Raw genomic sequence first — 22,307 nt, forward strand, 5'->3', positions numbered from 1 at the left:
CTTCAAGTCGTCCAGATATGTAAAGGAGCAACGGACGACAGCTTCAGGCTGGACTCCGGTCACATGTGTTATCTGTTGTCTAGGCAGAATAGCGCGCGAGGCAAGAAGGACGACCTGTTTCGAGCTGACTGAAAGGAAGGAAAGAGAAGAAGATGAGTCAATGTGAGAAATTGCCGAGTCAGAGAAAACGACAGTCTTGTCATGCTGCATTCCCACTTTAAAACCGAAAGGGCGTCTTGCTTCCTTTTACAAAACTACAATTTCTTCTTTGGCCCGGCACTTCAGCCAAGGCTAACTGTAACTATCCCGGGGCGGCGGTCCCCAACACCGAAACGGTTTTGGCTTCTCCGGGAAGCACGCGCGCAGTCTTGACCGACGAATCGATACCAAGTCATTATACGGTCCCCCCCCATGTAATCTGTCTGGGATGGCTTCAGCCCAACTGTAGATCTTGTTTACCTGTTGTCGTCTAGCTTTGTGGGAAAGAAGGAAGGAAAATATTTCAGAAATAACCCACCCCCCTTGTCGACGCTACTCGATCGCGCACCGCACAACTCCTATGCGAAATACGAAAGGGCGGAGGAAACCCCCCATGGCATGCAAGCTTCCAGCCAATCAGCAATCGATGGAATCCATCTCTCAACCGACCCTTCAGCCTCATCGTCGGCTGTCGCCACCCCGCTTTGTGTCGCAGAATAGGCTCCGATACCCCTGGCAGGCAGCTGAACTTGGACTTGTCCAACCGTGAGCGGCGTATGTAGCCCTTGCCAGCAGTGTACTGCTATGGAGTGCTTGAAATGCATGGTAGGCGGTCTTTTGTGCAGAATCTGACTTGGCCGAGCTAAAGAAGATTTCGCCATGTAAATCAGCTTTGAACAAATGAAAGAAGAGGAAAGAAATGGTCCAGGCTGGACTGGCCGTCTGACTCCTCCTCGATGCAGCATGCAGAAGATCACTAGCAAAGGGGGCCAATAGGAGCATGCTGCCGTCCCCTTGCGGCCCAGCTCTGGGCGAGGCTGAACGACAAGGTTGCATGAACAAGCTTGGCCTTTGCTCTGGTGGCTTATTCAGGGGATTTTGCTGCAGCCGAGGAGGGCTGAGAATAAACGGGCATAGGGCTGAGGGGGGCAGACAGGACAGGCTTGACAGAGGGAACATCGCTGGGAAAAGAAGCTGGGAGTTCTCGAATCCGGCAAAGGGACGTCAGTGGAACAAGAAGCTCGGATTTGTCAATTCGGGCAACTACTGTTGTACAGACTGAGAATATAATAGAGAAGGCAGACGTAAAAGTGTTGCGCAATATACTCGAGAAGAACCAATAAGAAAACGATAACCAAGAATGAAGCAAAGAAGATTCCCAGTACAGGCACATTCATTCCCATTACTCCACCGCAAAAGAAATAGACTTCTGGGTATAATCCTTCCTCGTTCCGCCCTTTGCATTAGCCCGCAGAAAATACACCGGTAGCACCATTTTCCGTGATAATAATATACCTTGTCGTCGTCCCAAGAAAGCCCCGTGCCAAAGGTCAAGGTGTGACAGCGCTCGACCGCTTATCCATCATCAAGCACATCTCTTTCCATCCCAGAGCCTCCAACGGCTTGTTGCGAGCCGTCCCGCCCATTACTTGTGCCTCGTAAAACATTGCCGCCGCCCATCTCACTCCTGGCCGACAAGCCCCACGGCCAAGCCGGTGAGGCCCGTCGCCAGCGCCCAAACCCCCGCGTACGCCGCCGCGCCGACCCCCGAGACGCCGTCCACCCCCAGCGCGCACGTCAGCCCCGTGCCCACCGCCGTCACGCCCGTCAGCAGCGCCGCGCGCTTAATCACCACGCGCCCGCGCGCCGTGTACCCCCACGCGTTCCACCACAGCGTCTCGCCCAGCGTCGCCCGCGCCGGGTCGAACTGTCGCTCGCTCCCGTCCGGGCCCGCCGTCGCGTACGGCGCGAACAGGAACCCCGCCGCCGCCAGCCCAAACGGCGCCGCCGTCGGCAGCAGGCTCGCAAAGGACGCCGCGTACGCGGGCGCCACCGTCGGCACCCCGCGGAAGTGCAGCACCAGCACGCGCGGCAGCGCGAACCGCAGCGCCAGCGACACCACCGCCGCGTACACGCACGTCGCCAGCGCCGCCACCAGCAGCCGGAGGGACGGCGCGGCCGCGAGCTCCCGGTCGTGCAGGCGCGGACCCTTGAGGGAGCGCCGGGGGCGGGCGAGGGCGAACGCGGCCGCCGGCGCGACGACGTCGACGAGCGCGGAGGCGAGGGCGGTGGCGGGGCGGACGCGGTAAAAGGTGGCGACGAGCCAGAGGGCGGGCGCGTGCGCGACGAAGGAAAGCAGCCCGACGTCGACGAGGTCGAGGTCGGCGACCCAGGCGAGGGCGACCTCGGCGGCGCGCCAGCCGAACAGCAGCGCGAGCTCGGCGGGGGTCGCGGGGAAGGCGGCGCGTAGACCGCCTAGCTCGTCGCCGGTGGCGGCGGCGAGCGCGAGGCGACCGGCGAAGAGCAGCGCGAGCGTCACCGCCTCGACGGCGACGAGCTTGGCGGCGGGCGGCAGGCTGGCGAGCGGCGGCGCCGTGCTGCCGCTGGCTTGCTTCTCAGCGGACGCGCGGGGCGTCTTGATGCTCTGACGACGCTGCTTCACGGGCGCGTCCTTGTCCTTGGGGGTCTTGGGGGTCTTGGGAGTCTTGGGAATCTTGGGAGTCTTGGTGCCGGCAGGCGTGCCGGCGACGTCCTTGTCCTTGTTCTTCTTGGAGGCGCTCTTGGCGGGGGTGCTGCTGCCGCTACCGCTGCTGCTGGTCTTGCTCTTGGAAACCTTCTTGACCGGGGTCGGCGCGGCGGCAGGGTCGGGCGAGGCCGTGCTGGCTTCGCTCTTGACAGATTTTCGAGCCATTGTTGGAGACTTGGAAAAAAAGGCGAGGACTCGATGTAAAAGACTAGGGCTAGGTTGGGGTCCTTTTACAGGCGAATGTCAATGGCGGGGTGGATGAGATCGCGCGTCGCTGGTTCTCGTTTGTTTATGAAGAGCTCTGGTTAGCGTGGTGGCGCGTCTCGGCTGCTGAAAACGGCTGCGGCGCGTTTGACAGCTGGGATGGGGCAAAAGGGTGGGTATCATCAGTTCCAATTGCAGTGACATCACTGATAGATTTGTAGCTACCTTGTAGATGGTTATAGTTAGTACTCCGTAGGCAGTGTACGGAGTATGTACATGACTCCAAAAACGAGTTGGACATGGGCTCTCTGTTGTGCTTGATTTTCAACGGCGATTAACTAGGAGAGCCGCGACGCCCCGCATGCAACCAAGAGCCTTAGAAAAAGATCGAGATACGAAATGACCCCTCTTAATTCTGTTCTTTTTTTTAGAAACAACAATTTGGTCCCGATGACCCGGTTGCCGATATCTCTCCCTCTCTCGAATAGTGCTGCTGTCTCAGCAGACCAAACCACCACAACCTTTATGAGCAAGGAAATGTCAAGCAGAGGGCTCAACACCCGGCCAGCGACCCTCTCCTAGTCTAGGAACCGAGTTCTCTCAATCAACAGTGACTCGTTGGAGATGAATCTTTTACCCATTTGCAAGCACCCGAGTACTCTCAGCACGAACTAATAGCCAAGTGGCTGATCCATCTCGAGAAACGGCAAGTTGATACACCGTATGAAAGCGCGCCGCCACGATTATACGCAGCAACTGCCTAGAGATTTAGCACCATCTCGGAAAGGTCGAGATATTTGTGCATCTGCTTCGCATCCTCAGGCTTACACACTCTTGACCGTTAGGGTTTGCACGTAGTCTGGTGCTCGCTTCACAAGCGAGGAACCAACCCTTTGTTGGCCGCTTAGCGATACGGTCGGCTCAGCGGTCACGAGTTCTTGCAAAGAACTTGTGCGGCAGTCTTTATTAGCTCAAACCACCCCAGATCACCTTCTCAGACAACTACATAAATATGAAAATTTTTCTTTTGATTTTTTCAAGGGGCTTCGGAACAAATTGTGCTGCTACAACCAACAGGCCATCAGCGGTCGATTATCCACCTCAGTACAGAGCCACAGTTGCGGCGCAATGAAGTAAGGATACAGAAAATCAAACGCGTCAAGGCAAATACAAGCCCTACTTCTCCACACTGTACCAAGGCAGATTCACCGTTGAATCCTCAGCCGTCAAAGGATTTCCCTAAACCATCACATCCATGTCAGCCATGTCATCCACCATCCATGTCCTGCCTTGGTCGATCTGCACTCCAAAAGTTCCCCGAAACCCCCGCCTGGGTTGCACAATCTTACAATACTGACGATTTTCTACGATGATCTCAAAGCACTTTCCATTCATGCCTAGCTGTCGATCGAGGAGCCAATCCGCGTGGCAAAGGACGGATGGCTTCGGCTTCCTCTTTATCAGGGCCAGCACCCACCCTTCCACACTCGTGTCCCCGTTTGCACTTCAGCCATCACCACCACACGCGAGACCATCCGTGATTCCTATCGCCATTTCTTACATCATCACATCGCAAAAAGGCATCAAACAAAACACCCGGCTGTTCATGTCAAAATGTCTTCGCTTCGTTTGGTACTTATTCGGGTGTCGGCTCGACGCCTCCAGACCTTCACTTTAACCTCGTGGAGGAGCAATCGCGTCCCAGCCCAAGATGACTGCTCAGACGGGCCCTCCACTCTTCGGTGCTAAACGTCCGGGCGGAGCTGAACCACCTCATACAGGTTTGTGTGTTTATCGTTATACAAAAGAGACACTCGCGCCGTTCCTCCCAATGATTATAATCCAATCCCAGGTCCAAGTTCCCAACTTCCGTGATGCTCCGCGCATTTCCAACCAAAATCAAGACAAAACAAAATAGGCTGCCGACTCTACGCCTATTCCTCCATACGGCCAAAGACGCCGTCGTCATCCTCGTCACTACGAGCCCGAGCCCGAGACTCGAGATCGTCTTCGTCTGCCGCCGACTCGCCGCTGTCCTCCATCTTGACGTCATGGCTCCCGCGTCGAAATTCACCTCGGGTGAAGCTTTCGGGCTGTCTTGCGGGGAAACTGTTCAGGAAACCAGCGGTGGAGAAGGATCGCGCCTGATCACGGTACTGCTCGGGGACTGGAGGCACGGGCGGAGCATCAGCAGCCACACCAACAACATCATGTCCACCATTACTACCAAAGCTGCAGCTCAGGAGCTCAACAGCAGCGGCCAAGTCGCGGTCTTCGTTGCCCGTACCCGCAGGACCTAGCGACGGTCGACGGCCGGTGTTCCATTGCGCATGCGGAACGCTGCTGGAAAGGTGTTCGGGGTAGAGTGGGGGCGATCGGAGACTTTGAGCAATCCCGCTACCACCGCTGAGACGCTTTTCACGATATGCCAGGCCATTGAAGCCGAGATGTTCGCCAACCGGAGGTGGGGTCGTGTCGGCAGAGCTGTGTCGCTCTTGGTGCTCCGAGTAGCCCGAGGCAGTCGGGGAGGCGGATTCGGGCTCGCTGGTAAAGTCCCTGGCAGAGTCGGGGGGCGTGACAACCTCGGGTTCCTGGTTTGGACCGTTCATGGCCACCAGAACCGAGGCAGCCTCGAGAAGCTGGACTTGCTGGTGCTTGGAGATGAGCAGCTTCGAGGTCAGCGACCACTCCGGAGTGTGTTCCCACCTACAAGGCGACAAGTTAGTACAAGGCTAGCGCACCCATTTTTAGCATGGGAGAGACTAACAAGTGCTTCGTCAAGCAACTGCTATGCTTGTAGCTCTTTCCACACGTCTCACATCGCACCTCCACGCGGTTGCTCTTCTTGCTGTCCTTTGTCAAGGACTGCCCATCACTGGCGCGACGAGCACGGTTACCGTCTACGGACCCTTCGACTTCCTCTCCCGACATAGAATCGTCGTCGATGGCACTGTCTTGGTGCATCTTGGCGCCGGCGAGGGAACGGTGCAGCGGCAGGCTAGCAGGAGGGGAGGGCAGGCTAGCTGCTATGGACATCCTCGCCGCCTTGGAAATGGTGTTTCGTCGGGCGGAGCCGTTAGCAATGGGGATTGCGGTGGCAGGGTCGCTGTCGGCAATGGCGGCGGTGAGGGCGGCAACATTGTGAGTCTGATTGGTGACAGACTTGCGTCGGGTTACTCGGTGATTCGGGTTGAGAGCTCCGGTCAGGAGGGAATGGGACGAGTTCCTCGCGTGCGTATGGCGTGTCGGCAATGACGAAGGGGCAGCGGAAAGCGAGGGACGCTGGTGCGCCAACGGTCTCGACGATTGCTGTATCTCCTTTGGGTTGAGCCATGTCAGCAAGAGGGGTCACTCCCCAGCGGCATAAACAATCCAGTTGTTGACAGCGGTGGGAGGGAAGGATGGCCATTCATACTTTGGAGGAAGCCATTGCCCACGACTTTTGGATTGCTTGCGTGTCGCGAGACTAGGGGCAACGGACGAGTTTCCAGGCGAGGCGGCAAATTGGCTGACGAGACGAGGCACCGAGGCAGCGATGCGGAGGGAGTCAGGCCGATGACGCTAGCGAGAGTTCCGGACAATAACGATCGATCGGGCGTTTGAGCAAGTGTGAGATGGCAGGGACGAGAGTGAGTGAAGAAAGGAGAATGTGGAAGCAAGCAACGAAAAAAAAAGTTTTGGGAAGAAAAAAAGGCAATGTGTCGTGAGAAAGAGTAGGCTGAGACGAGAAATAATATTTTGGGAGGAGCAATGCAGTAGGGCAACGAAGAGGAGGGGCGTGTGTGAGAGTGTGTGGGAGGGCGACAAGAGACACGACCGACCAGTACATGGGTGAACATGGGCCGAACAGGCGAGGGAGAGGTACTGCCTGTCCTGGTCTGGTAGAGGGCTAGGCCTTGTCGGTACAAGACTCGTCCAAGATACGTGGTGTGTGTGTGTCCGCGCCTACGAGTTGAGCGAGCGAGTGAGTGAGAGCAGGAGAGTGACAAAGTGGTATAGCGCATGGCGTATGGCGTATGGCGTGTGGCACTGCCCACCCAGCAGGCAAAGCACCACCAAGCTGGGGGAAGGGCCCAACATTGGGAGGGGGGGAGGGGGGGCGCGAGCGTATCAATTGACGGAGAACGAGAGGCGGACGGGAAAAGAGAAAGAGAGAGCGAGAGACGGAGTCTCAAAGGTATCGGTTTGATTATGGGTTTGGTATGGGGGCAGAGCTGTCCAGGGCAAACAATGGGAAGCGGTGCTTGTATTGCTGCATGATGTGGTAAGTACACACAGCATTTTCAACTCAACTCATCGAAGCAAGCCGCCGCGACAGCAAATACGGGCGACAGTTTGACTGGCATGATGGATGACTGTGTTCTGGTGGCGACAACGGAGCAGGAAGCGCAGCTGGGCGTCGCTAGGAAGGATGGAAGGAGGGCGCCTGGCCTCGCTGGGGCGGGGGCCGCCAAAAAGACGGCAAGCCCGCTCACAAGGACCAAGCAAAAAGATACAGGCCTTCCCGCAGCCAGTCCCCGCCCAAAGACAAGTACCGTGGCCTCCACAAATGCGTTGGGCCTTTCTTCTAGCATCGACCAGTTTCCAGCGCAAGGGGGCCTCTCTCTCGCCAAAAAGGCCACTTTGCCCGGCACGAGCGTACCACGAGGTTTCTCTGGGAGAGTTGTTCTGGAGTAAAATAAATTCTGGAGTGACCCCATTGATGGGGCCACACCCTCTTCCTTCCCTCCCCTCCCTTTTCGGGGGCTCGCTTCTTTTTTTTTTTTTGTTCGTGATTCTACAAAGTGCGTGTTCTGATAATTATTGATCTCTCCAGTTCCTCTATTGTCGCTTTCAGCGCTTTTTAGTGAGTAACTAGCCTGGGCTCGGGGTGAACGGTCGCAGGTGGAGCCGAGGAGAAAACCGGCATGTGATTGGGTACCAGGCATGAATGTAAACGGCGGGGGGCCTCGACAACTTGATCACCAGGCCACGACACAGCCGACTACAGAAAGAAGAAGCAAGGAAGCAGGCAGCCGACAGAAACGGAAACAATGTGTGGGAAGTAATAATAGAACTTCGGTGGCCTACTAGACTCTACTTGGTAAAAACACATGTTATGCATGTATGGGCCGCATGTAGGTACGAGGCCTTGCTTTCGGGGGCGCTGAGAGATGCCCTGCCTTGTCATAGCACACACACGCAACGCACACGCCTTTTGCCCTGGTGAGCCAAGCAGGCTGACGAGGGGGGTGACCAAGCATTAGCGCAAGGCACCCGTGCTTTCTCGTGCCTGAAAGGAAGTGCGAGAGAGGTCATCTGCCTTGGGGTTTACAGGTGAGTGTAGGTAGGTAAGGTGGTTTCAAGTTGAATATCCGTGGTAACCATACATGCCATCAAAACAGTTTGACAATTGGCCATCTTTCTGTTCAGCGCTACTAACCTTATGTTGCTTTTTTTCTGGTAGTCGTCAAACATTCGTCCCGTGTATAACTAAACACAGCCCTAACTTTCTAGTTAGTTGCTCGCCTCGGATCTTATTACAAAAAAAACCCCGAAAAGAAAGTTTGCGAGTACTAAGTGAAAAATGTATTCAAGTTCGATGGCGGGCCATGTCGCGAAGACCTCGGGCCTGAGCCATTGGCAGGTGAAGGTCAATGCCCAAGGAGAGGACATGAAAGGGCCCTGTCCTAAGCGCGGAGCAGAAAATTTTCCTAACGAAAGCTGCTCGTTGAAAATTTCTTCTTCTTTTTCTCCTTTCACGTTTCCCTTGCCGCCGTCACTTTGCAGCAAACACGCGTGCGTGCGGCAGGGCGAACCGCCTTTGCGGGCCGGTGGACGGATTACACAAGGGAGGAGGACATTGAAAGCCCGCCAAATTCCTTTTACAAGGGGGGGTGTGTCGCTTGAACTTGTTCTAGCGGTAATTTTCATAAAAACCATCTTCTAAAAAGTTGTAAAAATTTAGCGAATCATCAGTAACTGATTAAATTGCTTCGGCATGGTTCACGCCCAATAAGCACGACTTTTGACGCTGCGTGGCACAATCCAGTCGCCCACCCCCCCCTGTACCATCGCCAGATCATTATTAGCGGCTTCTGTACATACATAGTTCACTCCACTGGAAAAGGAGAGGACGCGCCGTATAAACTTGCCCGTCTCGTGATGCATCCCTGCGACATTCCGGCCGGCCTGTTTACTGTACAACCACTGCAGGGGGCATGTTTACTTGCAAGAAAAAAAAGGTATCAATCAGCTTAGCATTTAAACTTTTGTTAGCTTTTCTAGCCATTAGGATGACATGATGCAGTAATAGAAACAGCATCGTGACGATTGTACGAGGACGCGCGGTTATCAATCATTCGTCATTGAACCACGAAAAGACGTAAAGGAACTCGGAAAAACTGCTAAGTGTTGCCATTCACGCAGTTGCCGTCATGGCCAATTTGAGTAACCGTGGATAAGGGTACATAAGGATTAAGCCCCAAACCCTAATCAGATAATCAGAACCCCAACCCGCAACGAAGAATTTGGGTTTGCTGTTCCTGGGTTGGTGACGAGCCGGCGCCGATGCCGGAACATCCTCTTCGGATCGGCCGAGAAGAATGTGAATGAATCATAGTAGAACGAGCCATGTGTCCTTACCGCTCTCCTATAATTCTTGATTCATCTCTCCAGTAGCCGTGACATCTTGCTACAGTGCATCTACATACATGTACAATCTCGCACAACCTCCTTCTTCTCACTCCCAAGTAACTGGAATAATAACTACTACTCTCCGTCCAGCAGATCACGCCAGCCTGTCCCCGCCCCCGCACCGACTGCGCCGATGCATAAACTACGGGGCGTTTTTCAGCCTGCGTCGCCAGCCAGGTGCAGAGCTTCCGTCCTTGAATTTCTCCATGATGATGATCTTGGATAGTCCATGCTCCCGTATACTCGACAGCAGCCTTCTTTCCTTGCTTGACTTGACGCTCTACGATTCCAATCTGCCGTTGACGGGCGCCCGCAGAAACAGATCGCTGGACTGCTGGGTCGTCCAATTTACAGGCTGCTCCCAAGTGAGGGGTTACCCGCCCGAGGCTTGCCCTCAGTTGCAGGGGTAACAAGTCGCCAATTTTCGGGAAAATTGGGGAAAAGACTCAATTCGCTTCCAGTTCTTCATTGTTTCTTTTTCCGAAGCGGGGAAGGGAAATTCCAAAAAAAAAAAAAAAAAAAAAAAAAAAAAAAAAAAGGGGGAAAAAAAAAAAAAAAAAAAAAAAAAAAAAAAAAAAAAAAAAAAAAAAAAAAAAAAAAAAAAAAAAAAAAAAAAAAAAAAAAAAAAAAAAAAAAAAAAAAAAAAAAAAAAAAAAAAAAAAAAAAAAAAAAAAAAAAAAAAAAAAAAAAAAAAAAAAAAAAAAAAAAAAAAAAAAAAAAAAAAAAAAAAAAAAAAAAAAAAAAAAAAAAAAAAAAAAAAAAAAAAAAAAAAAAAAAAAAAAAAAAAAAAAAAAAAAAAAAAAAAAAAAAAAAAAAAAAAAAAAAAAAAAAAAAAAAAAAAAAAAAAAAAAAAAAAAAAAAAAAAAAAAAAAAAAAAAAAAAAAAAAAAAAAAAAAAAAAAAAAAAAAAAAAAAAAAAAAAAAAAAAAAAAAAAAAAAAAAAAAAAAAAAAAAAAAAAAAAAAAAAAAAAAAAAAAAAAAAAAAAAAAAAAAAAAAAAAAAAAAAAAAAAAAAAAAAAAAAAAAAGGAGGGTAATCAATTTAGCAGCACGTTACAGGGGGCCAGAGCTACTCATGCCGTCGAATTATTCCGAGGCTTGCTTCTAACAAGCGAGGAGTTATCAACCAATTGAACTAACAGTATATTATCTTCAGAGTCGAGACTAAAAGTCACAGGAACTTATACAGAAGACGGCAACCACGGTGCCAGTTCCTTAGCATCAGAACGGCAGCGAACAGCGCTACAGCGCTCCCGCCTCGGCTTCCCCTCTTCCGAGCCTCTTCTCATACACTTACACAGCCTGGTGCCAGGCGACGTGCCATCGCGCCGTGTCAGCTCCTTGATCGCTTCAAATCCTTTCAAACCATCTTCTTCTTCTTTTTTTATTTTTTCTTTTTTTTTCTGCATGGCTGACATCTCTTCCCCCTTCTCGCAACCCCTCTCCAAGCTGAAGAAGCCTCGTGCCTTTATCCCGCAAGCCACACGAACCAATGCAGACTCGCTCGCCCGGCCGGCGGCGCCTCCCTCCCCCACATCATTGTTCCTGTGATCTCTTTTACAAGGTAGCATTGCAAAGTATTGGCGGTTCCTCTTTGCACAATAGTCACCTATACCTACAAGTTGGGGTATCTCGACTACGAGTACGCGGCATCCTCTGTACATCACACTATTGTCTCTCCATCCATACCTCACCAGAAATATGTAGTAGCTTGACCTTGCCCGTCGTCACCTTTCCCTTCCCCCACCAATTCCCACAACTCGTCTCGCCGTACTGCGTGGAGCGGAAGGAGGTCTCCCGTCCGGAGTTTGACTATTTCAGTTAGAAAGACGGGCGAGAACTTACTACGGAGGCCTCAGCCGACGCTTGCCCCGAGGCTGGAGGCTTTCTTTGGCTATTGATAAAAAAAAAGCGTGTAAAAGCGAGAGGCCAGATTGGATAACTAACTGCAATAACTTACTTTTTGTTGACAGCTTATTGCAATAGGCTTCTCGCACCCCCTCCCCAGGACGACCACCCAGCCTGCCATGCGCTTTAAGCCACGAGGTCCGAACTAAGGTTTTTCCTTTTTTTCCTTGCTGAGAGGGGACCACATGACTTGCATACACCAGGTCTCCTTTCCCGCGGACAGATAATAAATTCTCCCCTCAAAAGTTCGGGTGCGGCGGTGATCGCTCAGGCCTGTACCCCGTGCCCGTCAAAGCGGTCCCAGATGAGACGAATCGGCAAGCTGTGTCCTGCTCCCAACCCTCGGCATACACGGCAATGCTGTCTTTCCCCTTCAATTTGGTGACAAGCGACAGAGTAAAAGACATTGTAAAAGTAGCTTGCGCCGGATTAAACAAATGCATACCCATTTCTACCGTTGTTGACCGTTGTAAGACGGGCGACGTTCAACATGGATTCTTGATTTATTCATCTGCCATTGTCGATCAACCAGTCTAGAACACAGGTAGTCGGGAGACCAGCAAATAATTGCGCCAGGGGGGGGGGGTCTCTAGGGGGCGGACCTTGAGCTGCCTGTCAATCACTTCCAGGCACGTCTACGTGGGATATGAGAACGTGGTTTGATCGCCGACTCGTCTCATCGCAGTATTCCTGATCGCCAGAAACGATGGGCGAATTCCAGTATGTCGAAAGATTTGGGCCAAATTTACGGGTTTTTTATCGGTCTTGCTGCCTCGCAATTCCATCTGGGCTGATCCCCGTCCGATCTCAGTCAACCAACGTCGCAAGGGCCCAGCGTTGGTTACAACCATCTCTAGATGACACTATGATGTTGACTATTTGCACGGCCAAACCTGCGATCATTGTCAAACAGTACACAGAGAGTTTTTTTTTTTTTTCTCTATATATAGAATACAAAGTCAAATGTGCGTTTGCTGGCCCTGTCCCCGATGCAGCCAGCAGAAAGACGGATGCGCCCTGGTCACAAATCTCGATGACACTGCCGATCGCAACAAGGACCCGCGGTCAACCGGGGCGTGAAACAAGAAATAATAAGACAAAAATGTCTAAATAAATCTTTGAAACGAGTCAATACATGTCAAAATACTGCCTGAGGAGGCTGTTTAGCCCAACCCTAAGTGTACAGGCAGCCGCGTTGATGCGGATTCCTTCGGCATAGAGTCAAATATTCATTGTGTGGTCGTTCCAAGACTTTTCGGCGAGTTAGGGCTTTCTTGTAACTATTGCATTAAACATGGACCGAATTGGGCTCTTTGGGGGCCAAGGAATGAGGAGGGAGGGAGAAGAAAAAAGTTGGGAATGAAACCCAAAAGAAATCAGGGAATGAAACAATGCAGCTGAACTGGCCAATCAGGTCTCACATTGGCACACACACTCTTCTCGCTGGGCTAGATGGAGGCCTTGGGGTTGAGAGCATTTTGTACTAATTCAAGCTGACAGCGAGGGATGACCTGAGGGAGGGATGAGAATTGACCACTCATGCGGCAATACACCACTCGACCAGCATTGTATTTTTTATTAGGCTTCGGACCTTTGATCCTCTCTCTGTGCTGCAAACCGGCAGATATAACCCCAGCCCTCCTTGATGCAGGCAAGACCACACCACGCATAAACGTCCTACCCTGTAATATCCTTCCCAACCTGTTAGGGCTTCAACCCAAGTTTCGTGTCCTTCTCTCGCTTCTGCCTTTTGCCTTATCCAAGTGCTGCACGCCTCCTTCCTTCTTTTCTTTTCTTTTTTCTGTCTTTCTTCTCCCTGTCACGGCGTTTTCCTTTTCGACAACCGCACAGCGCCCCGCGACAAGTATACTGGCGAGAAAATGAGCCCTTCATCTTGTAACTAACAACGGGAGCTTAAGATCCTTATTAGCCGTCACAAGACAGCGACCAGACAACAACAGTATAGGCACCGAGGGCTGTCTTATGCTGGCCGAGTAAACTAGTTCCGAGCCGCCTGACGATGAGTAAGCGGATATGACAAAGTTCATAGTAGCACTTGGACAGAGGCCAGGCCCTACCAGTCAACTACGTCGCCGCAAGCACTCAACAATAACCTTCTCTTAATGTACAATACCTTCCGACACGGCAAAAGTGAGTGGACGATGCAACAGAAGATGACAACAGAAGATCTCTATCGTGATTGGCTGCAACGGTGGAAGTTGGTCCCGGCCGTCACGCATCACGGCGTTGCCTTCCAAGTCGATCATGTCCAAATCTGGCGAGAGCCGTTTCAGGAACCACCTGCACCTGCCATTTGCAAAGCCATGGCCTTGGATAATATTTATTTTGTGTACTTGCGGACTGGTCCTCGTCATCCATCCTATATCTCGAGCTTTTTATAACGCTCTCTTTTCAATTTTTCTTTTCTTCTCCCACACCATGACAAACATCACTGAATTGCTCGTTGACGCCAGGCGAAACTCTTGCGAAACGCGCCGATTCCTCGTTGTTTGAGGACACAAACTCTAACAAAAGCATCCAAGAACAGCACACGCCAGCCCGTGACCTTGCCAACAGCCAAAATTGCAAATCATTGAAGAACCGCGGTTGCACGCAGGCTTCATCGTCACAATCCAGTTGATAAGCGCTCTAGTCCTTTGCCACGTCAGCCACCGAATCACCACATTGGCCACTCCACTGTCCACTGGCAGAATAGTCAATAGTCAATGCGCGGCAAGTGCCTTCTCAAGCGAGCGCTTTTTTTTTCTGTGACGCGCTACGTGGCATAAACAAGAAGAAACTTTTGGCTAGGCTTTTAGAGTTGCGGCAAGTATTAAAACAGTCCTAGTTTCGGATTCTGGCGTCCCAAATCTTCAAAGAATAGAAGCGAAGGACGAAATATTCACACCGATCCCGACGCTCACGCTTTGCTGCCAAGAAAGTATTCACAATCATGACTTCTGATTCCATGGTCAGAGTAGGCCGTGGAGGCGCCGGCAACTACCACTCTGCCCCCGTCAATGTATGCTCCCCTGGCCCCCGAAGACTAGACCTGGAATGTGCGCGGCCGAAGACGACAATGATGGAGCGAGCGCATATGCATCATGAGGTAGCTAACGACTGCTCTTGGATAGAAGAAAGACGCGTCCGGCAAGAGCCAAGTCGCTGGCGCCACACAGCCCGCCTCGGCACCCGCGCTGACGGGTCGTGGAGGCGCAGGAAATATCCTCTCAGGGTCCAACGCCGTCGCGCATACAGAGGGCAAGGAGCGGCTGAATAACCTCGAGGCCATCGGGACTGCCGCCGCGAGCAACCATGACCACAATATGCTAGCCGGCCGTGGCGGCGCGGGCAACTGGCGCGACACCAGAGCGACGAGAGAGGACGAGGACGAGGATGCGGCGCGGGATGCCGAGGCGCGCAGGGCGATAGTAGCTCACGTCAACTTTGAGCTGCGCAGACCAGAGCCGACGCATACCAGGGTGCGGCACAGCGAGCGCCGACTGCAACCGACGTATATCAGATTGCGGGACAACGAGCGCCATCTCAACCGGTACCTCTGATTGCTGCTGGTCGCGCTGACAACGACGACGCAGCCGACAGCGAAACGCGGCCCACCATATCGGCCCCATGGACCGCCATTCGCGTTACGTGTGTCATTGAAATGTGATGGATGGACCACGGCGATGGCCTGCAGACTATCCGTACAGCAGACAGAAATCTTGCAGGGACGAGTCTGCCATCATGTACGCGACGCGGCGTTCGTTGAGGAGCGATTCGAATGTTGTCCGCAACAACTTTTTGATTTAGGTCTCGTTGATGTGGTTATGAAATTTTTCGATATAGATGAGAGACGGAGTTGGTTTCACAGCCTACAAAGGTGACAGGAGGGCCTTGTTTCTTGCGAGCATCCTGCGTGCAGTTTTTTTATTACGGCAAACACCCCAAAAGAGCGAAGAATACCCCATAGAAGTTTGCGCGAGAAAGATTTAGAGATATCCATAGTTCAATTTCTTTTTTCAAGATTTTTTATTTTATTTCTTTCTCTAGTACTATGCGTGTTCATGTTCTTGCGCCTGGTGATGCTGGCCAATTATCGGAGGCGGTTTCTCCGGCCGCCGGAGACGCCGACATCCCCCGACCATAGCCCAGGCAAAAAAAGTCGCCCCAGCTAAAGGCAATCGATCAATCCCCTGCTTGCGCGCGCGCGAACAACTTCAAGCTCTTGCCGACCGATTTTCCTCAATACCCAGCTTCGCTATCCAATTTCCAATTTACGATCCAGACATCCAACAAAAATGGCCTCCGTCTTTGCCATCGGTGCTGGCGCCGCCGTCGCCGCTTTCCTCGTACGTCTCCTCCCACAATGCGCCGCCCTCGACTTTGCGAACCAACCACAACCTCGCCGCGCCGGCGCGCAAACGCTCTGCACACACACACGCATTGATGAAAAAAAAAAAAAAAATGCTGACTGAAGGGTTGTTCTAGGGCCGTGCTGGTCTCGTCGCCTGGCGCCGCTCGCGCGGTGGCGTTGGAGCCATGGGCAAGGCCTTTTACAAAGGCGGCTTCGAGCAGAAGATGACCAAGAAGGAGGCGACCCTGATCCTATCTCTCAAGTATGCCCCTCTTCCCAATATCGACTCGCGACGGTGACCTCGAAGGAAACGAAGGACGGCTAACAAGGCTCGGGTAGTGAGCGCTCGCTCTCCAAGGACAAGGTGCGCAAGGCGCACCGCACGATCATGCTGCTCAACCACCCGGATCGGGGCGGCAGCCCGTACCTGGCCACCAAGGTCAACGAGGCCAAGGAGCTGCTCGACAAGCAAGCATAGTGGGCTTCCTTCCACCAACCGATGCTGAAGATGCAACACGACGAAGAAGACATCAACAGCAAAAACAAGGAAAGTCGACGGTCCTCGCGGTTTGCGACGAGGACGTCGCTGGGAGAGCGAGCAAACTTTTGACGAGCCGAACCTCGCCTACGACGACCGAGACCGACCCCTTTGTATTATATCTCCCCTCATAAGCGATAGCGTCCCATTTGGCATGATTTTACAGACGAAGGAAGGGGAAAAACAAAACGTGTATAACTAGAGCATGGCTTACGCACGGGTGCGAGGGTTCACATAATATAGACCAGGTATATAAAGAGAAATGAAGAAAAAAAAATGATATAAAACTATCGGGATCGTAAGGAATTTAACGAAGATGACGGTATCAATAATTAAACAAAGTAGAAGGAGTACAAGGAGAGGGAGAACTATATGTATCACAAGAGTGACGACTGACCTGAAGTCCATTCTATGAAGCCATGCAGTACATTGCTACTAAAGGAAGCAATTTAGACAATATCAGTGCAATTTTCCCTCTCCCCAAGTCTCTCTCTCCTCAAAGCTCGCCCCTCATCTCCCTTTCCACTCTCGGTGCACCCAATCCCCGCCCCCTCCTCCCTCTACTCAGGCGAGTCCGCCGGCTCCGCGTCCGCAAAGGCGGCACCAATCGCCGCGCGCAGGGTGTGCATGGCGTCGTTGCCCGCGTTGTGCAGGTACGCGTGCTCGAAGCCCAGCTCGCCGAGCAACGCTCCCAGCGAGCGCGCCGTGTCCGTCGCCATCCACGCCTGGCACAGCGTCTGCGAGTCGACCGTGCCGGCCAGCGCGGCGGCGTACTCGCCCCGCACGTCCACGCCCACGCCGTCACGCAGGTAGTTGACGTCCTGCTCGACGTCGTGGCCCGCGAGCACGATGCGCCGCCCCGCGTCGACGTACGGCCGGAGGATGGAGCGGACGGCCTCGCAGGCGTCGCTGCGCGATGGGAACGTGCTCTGACTACGTTTTGGCGTGTTAGTAGAAGAGAGGGTGGGAGGGTTAGTATTTTCTTTTTGGACGCACCCGAATTGGAAGTCTTCGGGGCAGCCCCGGACGTAGCGGTAGTTGGTCAGGCTTTTGTATTCCTTAATGCGCAAGTGGTGACCCTCGATCAGCGGCCACCAGTCCCGGCCGCGGTTCCCTGGGGACTGCTCCCCGACGCTCCGCATGTCGAGGATCGCGATGCCGATCTCGGACACCGGCCCCGGCGGCACCTCGATCGCCTCGACGTCCACGCAGAAGAGCACCACGTTCGACGGCGGCACCTCCTCCACCACGCCGTCTTTCAGCCCCAAGTAGCTGTGCATGGCCCGCATCTCTTTCCTGCGCCGCTCCTTGCGCTTCTCGGCCCGCTCCGCCGCCGACACCTTAACGGTGCCCTTGCAGGGGTCGCGACGCAGCAGCGTCATGTTGGCGTTGAGGCGCGCGGCCGCCTCCCCCGCGAGCGACGACACGCCGCCCTCGACGTCATCGTCGCGGGGCCAAGTGCTCGGGTCCTCGATGTTGAAGACGCCGTCACCCGCCCCGCGTTGCTGGGGGCGGTGGTGCATCAGGAAGCGCGGGCGAAATGGGCCGCACCCGGAGAAGCGCAGGGCAAATGTGTGACGGGCCGCGCCGTGCGGGACGCGGAGCGCGGTGTCCAGACGGTTGTTGATGTAGCGGAGGAGGTGCTCGACTCCGGTGGTTGGGACGAGCAGGTGCGTCTTCCTTGGCTCGTGCGTGTCTCGGATGTAGAAGCTACGAGAGCTCGCGGTTAGTTCGTCGAGGGCGTAGTTAATGAGTGAGGGCTTGCGGGTGGAAGGGAAATGTATGCGTACAAATACCAGTCTTGACTGTTCAGCGCGTTATCGAAGAAGGGTCGGACCTAGATCTCGTTAGCAGACGGTTCGATCCCATGGGGAGATGGGGTTACATGCCCTTTCGCGGTTTCCCTTGCCGGTGTAGGCATCCGCGTAGCTCTTGACCACCTTCCACGGGCAGAAACGCAAATCCTCGTCGCTCAGATCCTGCGGCTTGAGGTCTCGAAAACGGGCCATCTCGATGAGGTATTCGTCCGAGTCCACCTCTGACGTTGCTGGAGGAGCATCTCCCGGCAAAGTCACACCAACGAGCGAAGAGGCCTCTGTTGATGAACGCGGCTTCCCCTCTTCCTTCTCCTTCTGTACCACCACGCATGTCGCTACTTCGTCTTTGGGCAAACATTCGGGGTTCTCCTCTTCGTCGGCCAAAAACACCATTTGCCCGAGAATGGACTCGAGCTGCTGCAGGCGTGATTCAATCGGAGAGGCAGGCATTTTCACGGAATCGTGAGGGGCACTTCAATATTACAGAATGATGAAGAAGATTTATCTGCGTTTGGTTTTTTTTTCTTTGCGGAACATTGGAAGTTACTGTTGGCGCACCGACTGTGTGACTATGACAGCCGTCACGCGGAGCACGACGTGCAAACGGGAGCCTATGCTTCATACTTTACATATGCAATAAACCAATGAATTATATGTCTCATATATTCCCCATATATTCTTACTATTCTCTACTTATCTTCCGTTTCTTAACTTTCCTATATTTCTATACTTTCATTTACATCTTCATCTTCGCGACCCTCTCCATTATCCTCGTTCCTACCCTGCTTGGATCTGTGTTTTCAGCTCAGGCCAGCGTAGCGAGACGCTATAATTCATCCCGTGAACCTTTCAGAATATATGAATCTGCTAATTTTCAGATAGAAGCTTCTTAAATAAAAACCATGCATTAAAGCAACCCTATACCAACACTTGATACCGCGATGTTCGGTATCCCACCATTGAATGACTCATGACTAATCACCAGCCTTCATCGTGTCCAAAACACGAGTCTGACAGTTTCATCATCATACCAAGCATCCTTCCAAATCGAATTTTATCACGGCTTGATAGCCAATATTCTGCATCTTTTTTTCATTTTCATAAATTGGTACGAGGATGGCTTCCTCGGCGAAATATCTCACTGGCGATGGTACCGCTATTAAAGAGTTTCTCGACAAGTTTGATGTGCGTTATTTTGGCAACCGGGTCACTGTTTGCGTATGGCTAATTCAAGAATACCGCGCTGTACTTGTAGACCTTTCTGTTTGATTGCGATGGTGAGATTTTGCCGCTGATTGCGAGGCAACTGGCCAGTGGCGGCTGACCGTTATGATGCAGGTGTCTTATGGTCTGGAGACCACGTCTTTGACGGAGTCCCGGAGACCCTCCTGCTCCTCCGGTCAAAAGGTAGAAGCACATTCTTCCAGCAATTTGACAGCCGTATCTCACAAATTTTCAGGCAAGAGAATCGTCTTCGTGACGAACAACTCCACCAAGACGCGGCAAGACTACGTCGAGAAGCTCGCCGGCATGGGCATCGAGGCCGGCGCCGACGACGTCTTCGGCTCCTCCTACTCCGCCGCCGTCTACATCGCGCGCATCCTCCAGCTGCCCCCCGGTAAGGACAAGGTCTTCGTCATCGGCGAGGCCGGCGTGGAGCGGGAGCTCGCCGCCGAGGGCGTTCCCTTCCTCGGCGGTACCGACCCGGCCTTCCGGCGCGACATCACGCCCGCCGACTTCGCGGGCCTCGCCGACGGCTCGCTGCTCGACCCGGCCGTCGGCGCCGTGCTCTGCGGCCTCGACTTCCACGTCAACTACCTCAAGCTCGCGCACGGCCTGCACTACCTGCGCCGCGGCGCGCGCTTCCTCGCGACCAACACGGACTCGACCCTGCCGATGCACCGCGACCTGTTCCTCGGCGCGGGGTCGTGCAGCGCGCCGCTGGTGGGCGCGGTGGGCGAGCAGCCGCTGTCGCTGGGGAAGCCGAGCCAGGCCATGATGGACGCGGTCGAGGGCAAGTTCCGCCTCGACCGCGCCCGCACGTGCATGGTCGGGGATAGGCTGAACACGGACATCAAGTTTGGCGTTGATGGCAAGCTGGGGGGCACGCTGCACGTGCTGACGGGCGTCAACTCCAAGGCCGACTGGGAGGCCGAGAACGCAGTGGCCGTGCCATCGTTCTACGCCGACAAGCTAAGCGATTTGCGAGACTGTGAATAGAAATGGTATTACTTGCATTAGAAACAACCTAGACTACTTACTAGACCTGAAGCTTTTATAGATATAGACAGATTTTAAATGGTATCTTGAAATTCCTCCAACAAATTGCCAATACTGCCAACGACTCTGTCGTCATCGTGTATACTTTTGCAATTTAGAATGCGTTCCACTGGCTATAAAACGAAAAATAGCACCCGTCCGCCTTCAAAAGTCTACTCGTCTATTTCTTCTGCTTCTCCTTTTCTTGCTGACGCTTAGCAAGCTCGCTGGTACGGATTATCTTGGGCGTCTTGGCAGCGGGCGGCGTATAGCCCTTGAACGAGGTGGGGATGAACATGCCGACCTGCTTCTGGTAGTGTGCGTATTCGGGGTACTTTCCGGCAGAGATGAGCTCCGTGAGCCAGGTTGAGCCCTGGAAGAGGGCAAATAGGGCAAAGGAGCCGGCACCGGCCCAGCTGTAGAGGGTGTTGGTGGCGAAGCAGCTCCACTGGTAGAGGACGAACCAGATAGCCTGCTCGGCGAAGAAATTGGGATGTCGGCTGTATGCCCACAAGCCGCTGGTGACAAAACCACGGTCGAGCTCTTCCTGGAACCAGCCCTTGGGGACCTTGGCCGTCTTGAGGTATGAATGCTTGGCCTGGTGGTAGTCTAAGTGCGCGTAGGTTAGCAGGAGGGAAAATCTTGGTGAGAGGAGTTGGAAAAGAAAGGCGTACCCCACTGCTGGCCGTCGCTGATCCATTCGCTAAGAACCAGGGCGAGAATGATGTAAAAGTACATCCAGTCGGCGGCGGTGATCTGGGGCTCAAAGCGGGTGGAGAGAAGAATGTTGTAGACGGGGGCGGCAGAGAAGGCAAAGAGCAGGATGCTCTGAATGAAGGAGATGAAGGTGACGTTGAAGAGGAAGAAGACGGGCTTAGGGACCTGCTTCATGATGATGGACCTAAAAGAGTGTCAGCTTGGTCTGTGACGATAGAGTTCAGAGGGGGAGCGTCTCTCACCATCTGTAGTCCTCGGAGCCAATGTTGTAGCCGCCCTTGCGCCAGTAGTTAAAGGTCAGGCGGGCCTGCAGTTTGCGGTCAGCGAAAAAGGATCGGCGAAGGCCACGAGAACAGGACATACACTCCATATGGTGGTAGCAATGGCGGCAAGATCCAGGCGGTGGTACGGGAGACCAGCCAGACGGGCCCAGACGGCGAAGTGAACCACATAGAGATTGGGCAGGATGCTCCACAAGCGGTCGACCTGGGAGTAGTTGCGGTTGAGCTCGGACACGGCGAGAAAGACGGCACCGAGAAGGACAGAGACGGAGAAGCCGGTGACGAGCGGGTTGGTCTGAATGTAGATCTCCTTGAGGCCGGCGAGGTCGGCGCCGTTGGCTATGAGTAGCTGTGGCAGGGCATAGAGCTGTGGGAGGAAGGGCCGCACCGTCTTGGTGTAGTCGGCGCAGTCCTCGATGGACAGGATGGCAGGGATCATGGTTCCTAGATCACGCTGCACGTTGGCGAGTGATGAATGCGTTTGGGTGGCCAAAGGCAAGTTGTTGTTGATGGTAAGAAGGAGAGCTCACGCGTCATAGAGAGAGGCCAAGTTCACTGCGGTGCTGGCTAGCTCGGGTGGGACACGATCCGACGCTACACGCAACGGACTGTTGCTAGGGGTGGCAGCAGAAATAGCTACTAAGTATGGCAATTAAACAGATGAGGTAAGAGTTTATGATTTTGAGCGCAATTAGGTAGTAATTCTAAAATAATAATAATGTCGTTGTCTAGGCCGCAAATGCTTGCTTGCCTTCCCCGTCACAGGTAGCTAGCGACCTTATGCCTAGAGCTTGAGTGGGTCGCCAGAAGCTACTGTAGCTGCCAGTTGCCC

The 22,307-nt window shown here is 53.3% G+C and overlaps 7 protein-coding genes across 7 annotated transcripts; 3 read left to right on the forward strand and 4 right to left on the reverse strand.

Moving 5' to 3' along the window:
- Positions 1-1,660: 1,660 nt before the first annotated feature.
- ISF_00834 (hypothetical protein) lies at positions 1,661-2,890 on the reverse strand (the record flags this gene model as incomplete). The annotated part of the gene is made up of 1 exon (XM_018844441.1): positions 1,661-2,890. The coding sequence occupies one exon, from the start codon at positions 2,888-2,890 to the stop codon at positions 1,661-1,663; it is 1,230 nt and encodes a 409-aa protein (XP_018708891.1).
- Positions 2,891-4,863: 1,973 nt separating this feature from the next.
- Positions 4,864-6,263, reverse strand: ISF_00835 (Zinc finger domain-containing protein, C2H2-type; the record flags this gene model as incomplete). The annotated part of the gene is made up of 3 exons (XM_018844442.1): positions 4,864-5,635; positions 5,697-6,091; positions 6,150-6,263. 3 exons carry the CDS (start codon positions 6,261-6,263, stop codon positions 4,864-4,866), a joined length of 1,281 nt encoding a protein of 426 aa, XP_018708892.1.
- An 8,199-nt stretch (positions 6,264-14,462) lies between these two features.
- Positions 14,463-15,072, forward strand: ISF_00836 (hypothetical protein; the record flags this gene model as incomplete). The annotated part of the gene is made up of 2 exons (XM_018844443.1): positions 14,463-14,531; positions 14,644-15,072. The coding sequence occupies 2 exons, from the start codon at positions 14,463-14,465 to the stop codon at positions 15,070-15,072; spliced, it is 498 nt and encodes a 165-aa protein (XP_018708893.1).
- A 735-nt stretch (positions 15,073-15,807) lies between these two features.
- Positions 15,808-16,341, forward strand: ISF_00837 (Heat shock protein DnaJ; the record flags this gene model as incomplete). The annotated part of the gene is made up of 3 exons (XM_018844444.1): positions 15,808-15,858; positions 15,998-16,125; positions 16,203-16,341. The coding sequence occupies 3 exons, from the start codon at positions 15,808-15,810 to the stop codon at positions 16,339-16,341; spliced, it is 318 nt and encodes a 105-aa protein (XP_018708894.1).
- Positions 16,342-16,961: 620 nt separating this feature from the next.
- Positions 16,962-18,668, reverse strand: ISF_00838 (hypothetical protein; the record flags this gene model as incomplete). The annotated part of the gene is made up of 2 exons (XM_018844445.1): positions 16,962-18,206; positions 18,258-18,668. 2 exons carry the CDS (start codon positions 18,666-18,668, stop codon positions 16,962-16,964), a joined length of 1,656 nt encoding a protein of 551 aa, XP_018708895.1.
- A 666-nt stretch (positions 18,669-19,334) lies between these two features.
- ISF_00839 (4-nitrophenylphosphatase) lies at positions 19,335-20,438 on the forward strand (the record flags this gene model as incomplete). The annotated part of the gene is made up of 4 exons (XM_018844446.1): positions 19,335-19,403; positions 19,474-19,495; positions 19,557-19,625; positions 19,678-20,438. The coding sequence occupies 4 exons, from the start codon at positions 19,335-19,337 to the stop codon at positions 20,436-20,438; spliced, it is 921 nt and encodes a 306-aa protein (XP_018708896.1).
- A 220-nt stretch (positions 20,439-20,658) lies between these two features.
- ISF_00840 (DUF1295 domain protein) lies at positions 20,659-21,914 on the reverse strand (the record flags this gene model as incomplete). Its single annotated transcript, XM_018844447.1, has 4 exons — positions 20,659-21,086; positions 21,152-21,378; positions 21,437-21,501; positions 21,558-21,914. The coding sequence occupies 4 exons, from the start codon at positions 21,912-21,914 to the stop codon at positions 20,659-20,661; spliced, it is 1,077 nt and encodes a 358-aa protein (XP_018708897.1).
- Positions 21,915-22,307: the final 393 nt, after the last annotated feature.

The sequence above is a fragment of the Cordyceps fumosorosea genome (assembly GCF_001636725.1).
Source record: "Cordyceps fumosorosea ARSEF 2679 chromosome Unknown scaffold_1, whole genome shotgun sequence".
In the NCBI taxonomy this organism is placed as follows: domain Eukaryota; kingdom Fungi; phylum Ascomycota; class Sordariomycetes; order Hypocreales; family Cordycipitaceae; genus Cordyceps; species Cordyceps fumosorosea.